The sequence below is a fragment of the Nesoenas mayeri genome, assembly GCF_963082525.1.
Source record: "Nesoenas mayeri genome assembly, chromosome: 11".
NCBI classification, from domain to species: Eukaryota; Metazoa; Chordata; class Aves; order Columbiformes; family Columbidae; genus Nesoenas; species Nesoenas mayeri.
The window spans coordinates 19,539,746-19,552,427 of record NC_137563.1 but is presented as its reverse complement, the minus strand read 5'-3'; the positions used below and the strand labels follow the sequence as shown (position 1 = coordinate 19,552,427).

The 12,682-nt window shown below is 56.3% G+C and overlaps 2 protein-coding genes across 2 annotated transcripts; both read right to left on the bottom strand.

Annotated features, from left to right (window-relative positions):
• Positions 1-2,742: 2,742 nt before the first annotated feature.
• On the bottom strand, positions 2,743-6,808 carry LOC308044727 (protein PML-like; the record flags this gene model as incomplete). The annotated part of the gene is made up of 4 exons (XM_080351595.1): positions 2,743-3,446; positions 4,347-4,924; positions 5,699-6,177; positions 6,782-6,808. The coding sequence occupies 4 exons, from the start codon at positions 6,806-6,808 to the stop codon at positions 2,743-2,745; spliced, it is 1,788 nt and encodes a 595-aa protein (XP_080207721.1).
• Positions 6,809-8,510: 1,702 nt separating this feature from the next.
• Positions 8,511-12,340, bottom strand: STOML1 (stomatin like 1; the record flags this gene model as incomplete). The annotated part of the gene is made up of 7 exons (XM_080351276.1): positions 8,511-8,713; positions 9,457-9,666; positions 10,301-10,529; positions 10,970-11,173; positions 11,626-11,775; positions 11,892-11,998; positions 12,193-12,340. The coding sequence occupies 7 exons, from the start codon at positions 12,338-12,340 to the stop codon at positions 8,511-8,513; spliced, it is 1,251 nt and encodes a 416-aa protein (XP_080207402.1).
• Positions 12,341-12,682: the final 342 nt, after the last annotated feature.

Here is a 12,682-nt window from a genome sequence, read left to right as displayed (position 1 = left end):
TACGCTGAAGGTGGTGAGACACTGGCCCAGGTTGCCCAGAGAGGTGATGGATGCCCCATCCCTGGGGACATCACAGGCCAGGCTCTGAGCAACCTGATTTATGATTTTTTTTTTTATGTTTGCACTCGATTATCTCAAGGGTCTTTTCCAGCTCAAATGATTCTATGATCTGGGTGAAGATGTCCCTGCTCATGGCAGGGGGGTTGGACTAAGTGAACTTTGAAGGTCCCTTCAACCCAAACTGTTCGATGATTCTATGACCTCTTGGTGCTCTCTTGCTTGTCTTCAAGCCAACACCTACCTCGGGAGAGCCACACATCTCACATCCATGTGTCACCCTGTGCTCGTTGTGCTCATCTCAGCAGCATCATGGGCTCAGGGGGCCGTCAAGCCACAAAGCACCCATCACCCCAGCACCCACCACCCTGCACATCTGCCTTTTGGAGCAGGTACTGTGGAAATGGGGAGCAAAAGGCAATCATTTGTGATATGCAACAAATCAGGGTAATTATTTATTTATTCTGGATCTGTAAGCAAGTGCAGAAGCCAAAGAGCAACAAGTTGCATCCCCATAGCAAGCAATTCCCTGGCTGGCTTTGAGCTTGGAAAGACCCCCCAAAAAAACACAGACCTGGAGAAGCACCAGCATCTTTCAGCGCTTTTCCTTATTCTTTACAGCTCCTGGGACCCCGATGCTGTTAAGTCACAGCAGAACCCCATCCATCCGTAGCCTCAAAGAGAAGGGGAGGTTTTGGATGGCTTGTTCTTGCTGGCTTTAGTTTTGGCTGCTCACCACCTCGGCATCACCAAGACGGGATCTACCAAGGTCTCCAAGCTGCCGGGCAACCCATTTCCCCCAGAAACAGAGGAGACGTAGAGAGCATTTATTTTGGCGCTCGAGAAGGATTTCACAAGTTCCTTCCCAGGCTCTAAAGGAGGTTATGAGATGGTCCTGAAGGTCTGGAAGCACCAAGTGGTCCAATCTTCATGGCTTCAACACTGAGCAATGCAGGGCCAAGCACTGAAAACCCTTTATCTGCACTCACCACCAACTCCTCATCGGTGCTGTCCTCCTCCAAGCTGTCCAAGGTAGGAAAGATGTGTCACCTTTCAGATGTGAGGCTGTTCACCCCTGCAGTGAGTGCCAGGGCTGATGGCCTCCTGATTGGCGTCACCCACCGTGCTGAGAGGTGCCTTTCCTCGATTCCTACACCCCATCAAGCCTACCCGTGGGTCCACCGCTCTGGACACCGCATACCTGAGCTGTGCAGCCCTTCGTTGCCATCTGGCACATCTTCCAGCAGGTGAGAATCATGGTGGACACAGCACAGCTGGTCCCAGGCTGGTTCCACCCATCATCATTGTCTTCAACGTTCGCCCTCACCGGTGATGTCAGGACACCCGCATTTTGGACTTTCATCCTCTTTGCAGGGTTGGAGGTGGAGACCGAAGTGTGCAAAGAGGAGCCCAGTGAGAGTGGCCCTGCGTGGTCAGAGATGGAGGTGTCCTTTGCCACCAAACAAGCCTGACTGCGTGGGTTTGTCCCTGCCCAAAGCAAGCACTCTGCTTGCCCAGATTGTCTCTGCTGCTCTGGGGTCACCTCATGAAGCCCCTGGTTCTTCTGAGCTGTGACAACTCAAAACACCTTGGGAAAATTTTCTGCTTTGCTTAAGGGCTGCAAAGGAGAAGATGGACCGTCTCCTTCCCAAGCTAGGGCAATAAATCATCTGTCTTCTTGCTCCAGCCCTGGACCTGTTCATACCAGGTTCTGAAGGGCTTCCAAGCCCTTCTGGTTCCAGGCTGGGATTCCTGGGGACATGCTCTGCAGAGGGGACAGCCTGAAGGTCCGCGGCCCCACTGCTGTGACGGCTGTTTTGTCCCAGGCAAAAGCAGGCTAGACAAGTCCTGTGTGCACCATGGGACTGGAAACCAGAAAGGAGCTTCAACCTCTAGTTTGAGTGGGGCTCTGCCCTTGTGGTGGGAGATGTGTTTGGGGGCCCCAAATCCACCTCTCCTCTTCCGAAAGAGAACTTGGTAAGCAGCAACTAAACGCCAGAGTTCAAGGAATATGTCAAGTGCTGGGGGTAGCCCCAAATTCCATCTGGGTAAACCCACAAGGCAAAAAACCCAGAGCAAAGCAGTGTCTCACCTGGTGGGAATTTTCCATGGTTAGAGCTGGGGGAGCTTCTGCAAGAAGAAAAACACAGCGAGCCGAGAGGAGGACAAGCAGCGCTGGGGACATCTGAGAGCAGCAAGAAGACTCTGCAGGAGGTGCAGGTGGCTCTGGAGGCACATCCTCAGAGGGTCACCTCTTGCAGATGCTGCCAAGGCCAAAATCCAGCTGTGAGCTTGCAGGCTGGGCTGGAGAGGTGCCTGCTCTGCCTGGACCCCTGCCGGCTCATTCCCCCATCCTCACACTAAAGCCTTTCCTGCAGCTCTCCTGGATGGGTTTGCTGCCCTCCCACCCCTCCCAGACCCATAAACCAGGAGCTCACATGTGCTGGGAAGGAAAGAAGAAAGAAAATTAGAAGAATCATGCCATTCTCGAGCAAATTATTGTCAGGCAGTGACAAGGGCTTGTTAATGAGGGGGGAGGATACCTTCCCAAACCTAGCAAAAGACTGAGGCACTGTTCATCCCAGGAGGATTTATTGGCATGACAGGGTGGGATGGAGAACCTGGTCTCCGCAGGGACCTTTAAAGTGTTTTCCAAGCAGCTGCCGTCCATGGCAAAAGTTCTGGTCACTTCTTCCTCCGCTTCTGAAGCCCAACACTGGGCTTCCCACTACGTTTGCTCCTGCTGGGGTGCCTCGATTTGGGACATTCCCCCTCAGAGCTTGGGCTGGGGGTCTCTGAGCGTGCTGGGCTGGTGGCTGGGGCGGGTCTGCTGGGACCAGGGGTTGCAGCAGCTGCTGGGACCAGCGGTTCGTGCTTCTGCACGGTGCTGGGAGGGACGAGCTCCAGCAATGTCCAGTCCGCGTCTGCAGTGGGGACGTCCACTGGGGTGACCACGGGCTGCAGCAAGGGTCGCAGGGCAGAGGTGATGGTGGCCAGGGAGCGGGACAGGGCCTGGATCTCCCAGGTCACAGACACCAGATGCCTGTTTGCCCTTTGCTGAGCTTGCAGGAGGCGATTGCCCATCTTCAGGAACTTGTCTACCTGCTGGATGTTGGACCTGGCCCAGCCACTGAAATCTTCCTGCAGGGAGGCCACAGAGTCCTGGAGGCTCCTTGGAGGAGGCACAGTGTCTCCATAGTCTTCCTCTGCTTCTTCATCCCTCTGCATGAGAAGGGCTGGAAGTGTGGGTTGGGTGCGGGACATGTCCCCTCCCTGGTCTGGACACTGGTGGTGACCTCTGTTCAGCTGGCACAGCTCCCTGGGAGGCTCCAGGTCAAGGATGAGAGTGTTGTCATCTTTGGAAGAGATGCCCGTCAAGGGGAGGAGGGCTGAAGGGAGCAGAAGGGGAGAATCAGGACCCATGAGCTCAATGTGGGGAACTCCATGGTAGAAACTCATGGAGGGTCGTGGTCATAGTCCAGGTCTGTATGGACCAGCAGCAGAGGGATGGAGCAGAAAACCCCACAAAGTCCATTTCTCCTGTTGCTTTTTCTCCCCCATTTGCTGGAAAGATGCTACTGCCTTCTGACCGAGCCTGAATCCCGCAGCACACCAACCCTGTACACACATCCCTTCACCATGCCCCAGCCACCAGCATGCCCACCACAAGAGTTGGGGAAAGACCTGGGCAAACCCAGCAGTGGTTGTGGATCGCTGTCAGGGAGTGCTCCCAGGAAACATTTTGCCTTCCCGGTTGGATGCACCATCCTGAGACAGTAACCCACAATCCAAAAGGGGAATTGCCCCGGATGATGTGGACAGACAAACTGGCTGGAGATCTGAGAGGGACACTAAGGTCTGGAGGATGGGTATGGCCCTGAGGGACCCACAGGGGTCACTAGCACGTTTTTGAGAGAGGACATGGAGTTCATCCAACCCTTCCAACTCCTGCAAGACCCCACTCCGCACACCTCGTCTGCAGGTGCCACTCACCTCCCTTGTCCTTCAACCCAGGGCTCCATCCCAGGCGCTTCACCACGTTCCCTCCCAGTACAACTGCGTTCGGGGGACTGCTGTACTCCATAAGGACAAGATACAAGCGTTGCTCTGGAAGTGATGGATGCAAGAACTGCATCCCATCCCTGGGGGTGGTTGCGGTGTTCCCACCACATGAGCAAAAGCAGGAGGCATCGAAACCCATGGAGACTATGGCCTGGTCAGGGATTGTAACCTTCAATTTTGCTTTTGGTCCCTGCCTCCCCAGCCCGCCTGGCCAACCGCCTCCTCACCTGGGTGCCCCGTGACGCGCTCCACCAGCGCCTGCAGCCTGGCCCTGCACTCGCTCAGATCCCGCGGCTGCTCTCGCTCCCCGGTTGCCGGTGGCTGCAGCCGCTGCAGCTCCTGCAGCGAGTCCCTGATGAAGGGCTGCATGTCCATCACCTCCTGCTCCGTGGCGTAGAGGCTCATCTTCTCCACCAGCCGCTCGGCCGCCTCCATCCGCCGCAGCGTCCCCTCCACGCGCTGCAGCTCCCCGGCCAGCTCCCGCCGGCCCCGCTCCTGCCGCGCCTCCACCAGCCCCAGCAGCTCCTCTTCCTCGCGCCGCAGCAGCTGCACCAGCTGCTCCACGCGCTGCTGGATCAACTCCCGCATCTCCCGCCACATCTCCTCCAGCCGGGCGGCCTCGTCCCGCAGCACCACCTGGGTGGCCTGGAAGCGGCTCCTCTTCTGCTCGAGCTCCTGGGCGATGGTGCTGAGCTCCCGCTGCCGGCGCTGGGTCTCGCCGTGGATGTCGCAGAACGGGGCGTGCTGGCTGTCCAGCAGTGCGCACGAGCAGCACAGGGGCTTGCGGCACGTCGTGCAGTAGATGCTGGGAGGTCAAGCACAACAGAGCAGTAATTTAGACCATGCACTTTGCAGTTTCTGTGGCCTGGGTTTGGCTGGCACAGAGTTTAGTTTCTCAGGGAGCTGGGAGGGCTGAGGCTGAACCACAACAATTTGTCCAATCGCAAATTCATTTATTTGTCAAATTTAAGTCACCACCAAGTTTGTGCCAGGCATTTGGTTTTCTACTCTCCCAACTGCAAAAGAATACATTGGTGCACTCTCTCCACAGGGTTTCTACTCCTCTGCTGGGCTGGCTGAAGTCACTGCAGTGACTGTGCAAGTGTTACGGTAGACATTCATCCATGCACTAGAGAAGAAGTGAGCTCCCTGCCCTTCCAGGAGCACTTATCAGGGTTATGTACAAGAATATAAGACCAAAGAGTATCTTATCTCCATTGCCAAAGGCAAGACTATAAGGAGTGAGGAGTGAAGATTGTCATCCACCCCTCATATAAGTCCTGGTAACCTTGGCAAGTGGTGGGCTACCTCAAGCCTCCTTACTGTACCAAGGAGCACCCCACACACTCCCCTCCCTCCGTCTACCTTGTCCCCACTCTCATCGTCATCTCAAACACAGGTTCATCCAAACTCTCCCTCCGTGCCCATCAGTCACTACTTCCCACCCATCTTCTCCATGACATGGTGACAATCAGGGCAGCAGAGGGACAGGGACACTTTGCTCAGACCCATCATGGACTAGCTTAAAGAGATTTGCGACAGAAACCACCCAGGTAGGGACAGACCTCCTCACACCTACCTTGCAGTCTGGTTGTTGTGGGCTGGGTTGGAGCAGAAGAAGTTCCTTGTCCTCCTGGTGCCCTCAAGGAAGTCCTTAGCAGACCCTGCCTTGATGTCCGCCACTTTCTTGACTTCATGGTTCTCCTTCCTCAGGTAGCGCTGGTGGGCTTCACAGCACCTGGTGCAGAGGAACTCCTTGCACTCGGAGCACCAGAACTCGCCGGCTCCCTTGCAGTTGTTGCAGCACAAGTCAACTCCATTGATGATCTTCTTGTAGATGCTGAGCCTGGCCTGCAGGTTGGTGAAGAGCAGGTTGTCCATGTCGGGAATGCCGCTGGCCTGTGGGATGGGCGTCCGGCACACGGGGCACTGCCCCGTGGCCTTGTTCTTGCTCAGGCAATCGAGGCACAAGGTGTGAAGGCAGGTGAGAAGCTTGAGGTTGGGTGATGCCTGCTGGCAGCCCTCGCAAAGGATGAACTTGAAGTCGTCTCCTGGGAGCTTGGGGAGGGAGAGAAAAGGAAAGAGGCATGAGCGCTGGGGCGTGTCTTAGCTTCTGAGCATCCTGCGCAGGGGAGAGGTGACTTTCAAACCCTACTTGGAGCAACCAGTGAACAACCCATTCTCACCAGCGATGCCCAGGCTAGAGATGGCCTGTGCATGGCAGTAAGGTTGGATGGACCCTGGGGAGCACTTCCCCTCCCTCTGTCAAAGAAAAAAACAGGATGGCCCCTCTGGCTGTGGGGCTGAGGGGGGCAGCACAGAGGATGGGGCATCGAGGAGGCATCTAAAGAGCCCTGATGACACCCTGACAGGTTGGGGACCACCCCCCTCCCCTCTGCCTCGCTCTGCCCCTCCCTCGTGCTTCCTGCCTCCCTCCTTCCCACATCTGGGGGCTGGATTGGGGATCAGCCCCTCACCAAACTGGGGAGAGGGCGGGGAACCCCCCAAACTCTTATCCCCACCACTCCACATCCCTCCGAGCCACGACTTGGGGCCAAGGGACTCCCTGGTGGCCCAGACCCGCCACTCCGAGCCCCCCCGCACTCCCGAAGCCCACCGCCTGCATCCCACCCCATCCATCCCCGGACCAGCCGCCGCTCACCGAGGTGCCGGGGCTGGAGGCGGCCATGGTGGGACGGGCTGGGCGGGCAGCCCCTTCCCGCCTGCGCTGCCCGGCTGTGCTGCCTGTACTTTCGGTTTCTTCTGCGCTGGAAACGTTACAAACTCCTCCTTCGTCCCGGAAAGCCCTTCCCAGCCGGCTCTGCCCTTCTCGGCCACCCAGCACGGGAAAAAAAACGCAGGAGACCCCAAGATCCCACCCTCACCTCCCCCCCCAAAAAAAGGCGTTTTTCCCAAGGAGTTGCATCCCCCTGGGGGTCTCGGCTTCTACCACCACCCTGTCCCCCTGCACCCCGAGGTTGTGAGGGGGCTCAGGGACTGTTCCCCCGCTCCTTGCAGAGGTTTGTCACATCCCTCTTTGTCCTGGGAGAGCTGTATCCTGGCTGCCCTTTGCCCCTTCCTGCAGAGCATTGGTGCCCCCGAGCCATCTGCACCGTGGGGACCACCACGAATAGGGGGGCACCATAAATGGGGGACCATCATGAATTGGAGGCCTCCAGGAGCACTTGAGGTTCACCTAACCTAGCACCCCAAAGGGAGAGGGTATGTTGGGACACTACTGTTACCTCCCCCTCGGGCCTGTAGGATCTCCAAAGCTTGGCCCAAGCTCATGCCACAGGCCAGAAAGACCAGTTACGCTTGTCCCACTGGTCTAGTAAAATATCCTGAGGACTGGTAAAGCTGCTTGGAGCTCTAAGACATTTTAACCCCTGGGGTGCTGTTTGGGGGCTGAGCATCTCTGGAGAGGCCATGCCACCATGGCAGGACTTCACGTGTTCATCGTGACCATCAACACCACATCCCATGCCCCAGCCAGCATGTGGCCTCTTTGTGCAGCACCCTGAGGACCATCGGGGAAACTGAGGCACTGAGGGCTGCAGTCCCATCTGCCTGCAGAAGTCATCAGCCCATCACTGCCCAAGCACGAGGCTGCAAATCAGGTTTATTGTCCATCGAGAGTTGATAGAAAGGAAGCTTACAAAATAAATAAATATCTATATATGCCTATATACAGTCCACACGCTTCTGCAGACAGACCTCAAAGCACACATGCAAAAAAGCGCTTTGAAGCACAAATTAGCACAATCATTTATGACAAACCACTATGTCAGCTCAGGTACCTCCAGGCAGGTCATTCCCAAATTGTCACCTCTGCTCCTTCCCCATAAATCCCCGTATCCCATTAGCAGTCGCGTACTGGACACCAACTCCAGCCCGCTGGTGGCATCCCAGCCTGGTCCAGCCAGCCATTGTACCCTGTTTCGGCTGCCCACCCCACCCCATGACTCCCACCTTTGGCTGCAATGTCTCCAGGCTCTTCCCAGTCCCATCTGCTCAGCTCATGCCCCATCCAGTCTAAAGTGATTGGCCATGCAGCCCATCGTGGGGGTAGCAGGACACTGTCTGTAACCTGCTGGCATACTGGCCGAGGGACCTGAAAGCAAACTGGTACATACTGGGGTGCCAACTGGTTCCCACCCTGTAACCTTGTAGACAAAGGATGAGCGCTAAAGCCAAGGACAAGGTCAAGCAATGGAGCTCAGCCTCAGTTTCCCTGCTCAGGTCTTCACTCAGTTTCTGCAGCCTCCATGGGGAGAGCAGCAGGGGCTCCAACAGGGCAAAACCCCCACCAGGCAGCACCCCTATATGTCCCCAGCTTTTCACACGCCTACAGAGACACATGTACACAGACACACACCCACATGCATGCTCTATCTACGTTGCTTCATGGCCTTGAGGAGCTCCTCCAGCTTCAGGGCAAGGTGCAGGTCACCCTTCACCTGCAGCCTCCCGCTCATGTAGGCACTCAAGGGACGCAGGTCACCCACCAAGAGGTCCTGCAGGTCTTTCTCTGTCACCTCCAGGATGACGTCGGGGCTGCCCTCGGGTACTCCACGGCCAGCCCGCCCGCTGCCTGTAGGACACGATGGGTGGAAGAGGGAGAAACAACAGGCTTCAGAATCCAGCCTTTTCTGCTGGTGCTTCCCATCACCGGTTCAGGAGGTTTGAGTTGGGCCAGATGACAGACAAGGGCCTGCCATGGGGATTTTGGAGTCCTCACTCCTTATGGAGATAAAATTCTCTTGTGTAGTTCCACCAGTGTCCTGGTGCAGCGGTCCACCTCCAAGCCCTGCCCTACTTTTGCCTACTTTCTTCTAGCTACTAGGAAGAAAATTAACTCTATCCCAGCCAAAACCAGCACACATGGCCACCAGGAAAACTACCAGCACCTGTGTAGGAATGGATGAGGGTGCTGGGAGGACATCTTCCTGCATGGCAGTGGCCCAAAGTGCTGCCTGTGTATGTCTCTCTGTCACTACTCCCTTGGGCTGGTGGCCAACAAACCCTGAGGTCTCTGAGCTGTCCCCCTTGGCCAACAATGAGGAGACCTGGCTGACAATTTTTCTATCAATACTCTCTTTTTGAAGGAAAATTCATGGTTTTGATCCCAAACAAATCATATTTTGGACTTCCAGGGAGCATGGACTCAAAGCCACCATTGCCAAACTGCAGTGCTCAGTTGATAGACCTTAGGGTGCCTTTCATGGAGCTACCAAAGTGGCTTGGTTTGGAACCCCTTCCCACCCCGCTTGGTGGGGTGCACAGCATGCAAAGAGGACATAGGTGCAAAATATAACAGCCCCAAAGAGCAGTGACCTGAGGAGAGGTCTATGAAGTAGGTGCTCCGGGTGCCGCTGGGCAGGAGGATGTCCACCTGGTAGGATGCTCCCACCTGGCTGACCAGGGCCTCGCAGAGGACGGGCTCCACTGCCGAGAGCAGCTCGTCCGTGCTGGGCTTCCTCCGCGTGCTGCCGATGGGGAGGGCAGCAGTGGGAGGCTCCACTTCGTTCACGGTCTCCACGCTGTCTGTTGGGAACAATGGGAGAAAAGCAGATTGAAGGGACACCTTTGGGTGGTGTATTTTGCTGGTCTGCATGGACCCACCAGAAAAGGTCTCCAGAGCAGAGAAACCCACTTATCCAGCAAGTTTCCAGCTAAGCAAGAAGAGGACAACACAGTTTGGCCAGTTCCTACTGCCTGCTCCTCTCTCTGCCATGGGTTACTCTTCCCCTGCTATCAGGGGGTGGCAAATTATCCCTGAAAGAAACAGCAGGAAAAAATAAACTGTGCAGGGTTTCTGGAAAAAAAAGTCCATGTTGCCCTCAGCTGTGACTCTCTCGGCAAGCTCAGCCTTGGGTTTGCCTGTTGGAAATGCTGAGATCTGAGTTGGGCTTGACTCCAGGCTCCTGCAGATCTGCTCCTGCCCTCCCCAGTCCCTCCTCCAACATCTTCTGGAAAGGTTGTGTTGTGCCACGTGTTGTATGGAGCTGTGCCCAAAGTCATCCTCTCTCCTCCCTGCTACCAGCCTATTTACACCATGCTCGTGGGAGCGTGATATCTCCCAGACTTTGGCTCCTCTGTCAAACAGCCAATGGACACAAAGGTCATTGGGCAGGAGGGACATCCCCCAGGAGAGAAGCGGTGGCCCCATGTTGCTTACCTGCCTCTGGAGCACCGGTCCTGCTGCCCGCCAGAGCCAGGGTGTTGCTGAAGAAATGGGCAGCCAGCTGCTGAATGGTGCCATCCAGCCCCTCCAGCCCAGGCACAGGTGGCACAGTGGCCAGAGAGCCCAGTGGGTTCTCCTGGGGTGGCTGCAGCACAGCCTCCATGCTCAGCTCCACCCGGTCCACCTCCAAGCCCCAGGACTTGGTCATATCATTAATCTCCAGCTGCAGAGATGAGAAGGAAGTGAGAAGTGTTGGCAGCCCAGGCAGAGCTGCGTATGGCCATGGAGACCACCCACCGTAGTACCCCCAACCACGGGCCTCCCATAGTTTATACTTCAGCTACCCACTAGCTTTAGATGTGGGGTGTTGGACCAGACTCAATAGTGGAGATATGGAGATGACATTTAACTCTGTCCACAACACATGGGCTTTTCTATGTGGCCAAAGCCCTTAGAAATAAGCCACAGAGCTCCAGAGATCCACAGGCTGGAAGTATCTGCTTCCCACTAATCACCACATTTTCCCAGCTCCCTTCCTCGGCCAGACCCATGGTCAGATGGACATTCAGCAGCTCCATCTTTCCCTTACTGTTACTTCCACATCAAGAGTTGAAGAGTTAGAGGGACTTGGGGGGCTCTGCACAGAGCTGGGACGGTCCTCACCAGCAGCTGCTCCCCAATCCTCAGCTTCTCCGCCTGGATCTCACGGAGGCTCTTCTTCATCAAGGTCTTGGTCATAGCATTCTGTGCCGTCATCCGAGTGGCCGCGATGAGGTCCTTCACCATCATGACGGACAGCACGGGGTCCCACACCCGGAACTGGACATCAGCACCCATGGAGAAGACCGCCCCATCCTTGGAGGTCAACTGGGACAGAGGGAGTCAGGATCTCCACCCCTTTCCACCCCATGGCCTGATCCTTGTGTGTAGAGCCTGGGAGCAGGATCTTTCCCAGCTCTAGAGCTCTTTATTAAGAGGGTTGTTAGGAACAAAAACTAACCCAAATATTTAAGTCTGGTCTAGCCTGAGTGACTAGACCAGTTTCCAGCACAGGGATGTTATTGAAAGACATCTGGGAAGGACAGGGACTGATGTTTTGAGATGTCTCCAGCCAGGAGCACACATTAAGTGTGCAAAGTCAAGGGGAGCTTTGCAGCCATAGTAGGTGAGGACTCTGGCCTCACAGCACCAGCCACAATCCCCCTCACCTCCCCATGATGGTGGAGAAACTGAAAGCTGGGTCCACACATGGCACCAAGGGTCAGACCACCCCAAAATCCACCTGCTCGGGGTATTGTAGAGATGTCTCTCCAGCTCACCTTGCAAGGGGGCACATTGAAAGCCCTGGTCCTCAGGTCCACCCGCTGGCAGTGATCGATGAAGGGCAGCAGCAGGACCACGCCAGGGCCCTGCGGCGCCCGGATGCGGCCAAGGCGGAAGATGATCAGCCGCTCGTAGGTGGGCACGATCTGGAATGTCAAATTTTAGACCAGGGTAGAAGCAAAACCCTGGGTCCTGCAGGGACAGCTGGGAATGGTCCCCCCCATGGTCGTCATCCCACTCCTCACCTGCTTTCCTCCCTTACCTTCAAGGAAAACCATCCTGAAATGGGGAAGGTGACAATCATCAGCAAAAAGACCAAGGAGGTGATGATCCCATGGCAGATCCAGGACAGCCAGCCCTGGGAGGAGTCTGCAGGGAGGGTGAAAGGGGGATATACCTTCTCCAAACCTCCCTACCCTGCCCGGGAACCCTCATCAAAGCCTCTCCCCCCATGCACCCAGGGAAGTCACCAGCATGGGGGGGCACCCAGCCAGTGTGACACCCTACAGAGAAAGTGGTGACAGGGAGGGGCATGGTGATGCAACCCTAAGGTTGGGACTCACCTGAGGTATTCCCGGACGGCCCCAGGGGATCTGGTTTGGATCCGAAGGAGAAGAAGCCCTTTTGAGCACCGGACAGCCCAATGCTGGACTGCTGGAAGCGGTCAAAGTCTCCCAAGGGAAGGGCTTGGTATCCCGACCGACTGAACATGGTGCTGGCCACCTCAGAGCCCTCTAAGCCTAGCTGCCCGCTGCCATCGTGGCCAGCCCTGTGACCAGCGTGGCTTCTGCCTGTCCCTGACCCGATCCAATGTCCCTGTGACCAGGGAGATGCTGGAGAAGAGCTGGCAAACCCTGCTGTTATCACAGAGAATGCTTGCTAGAAGAAATCAGTCCTTCGAGGGGGGTTTCCTTGCCGAGGTCTCACTCGGGCTGGGGGGGCTGGGGGTTTCACATCCTGCCAGTGGCGCTCGGAGCAGGAGCCAAGCTGGGAGACAAAAGCCACAGACTCACAGCCGTCCCCGGCTTTGAATCCCCTTGGAGCTGGGGGATA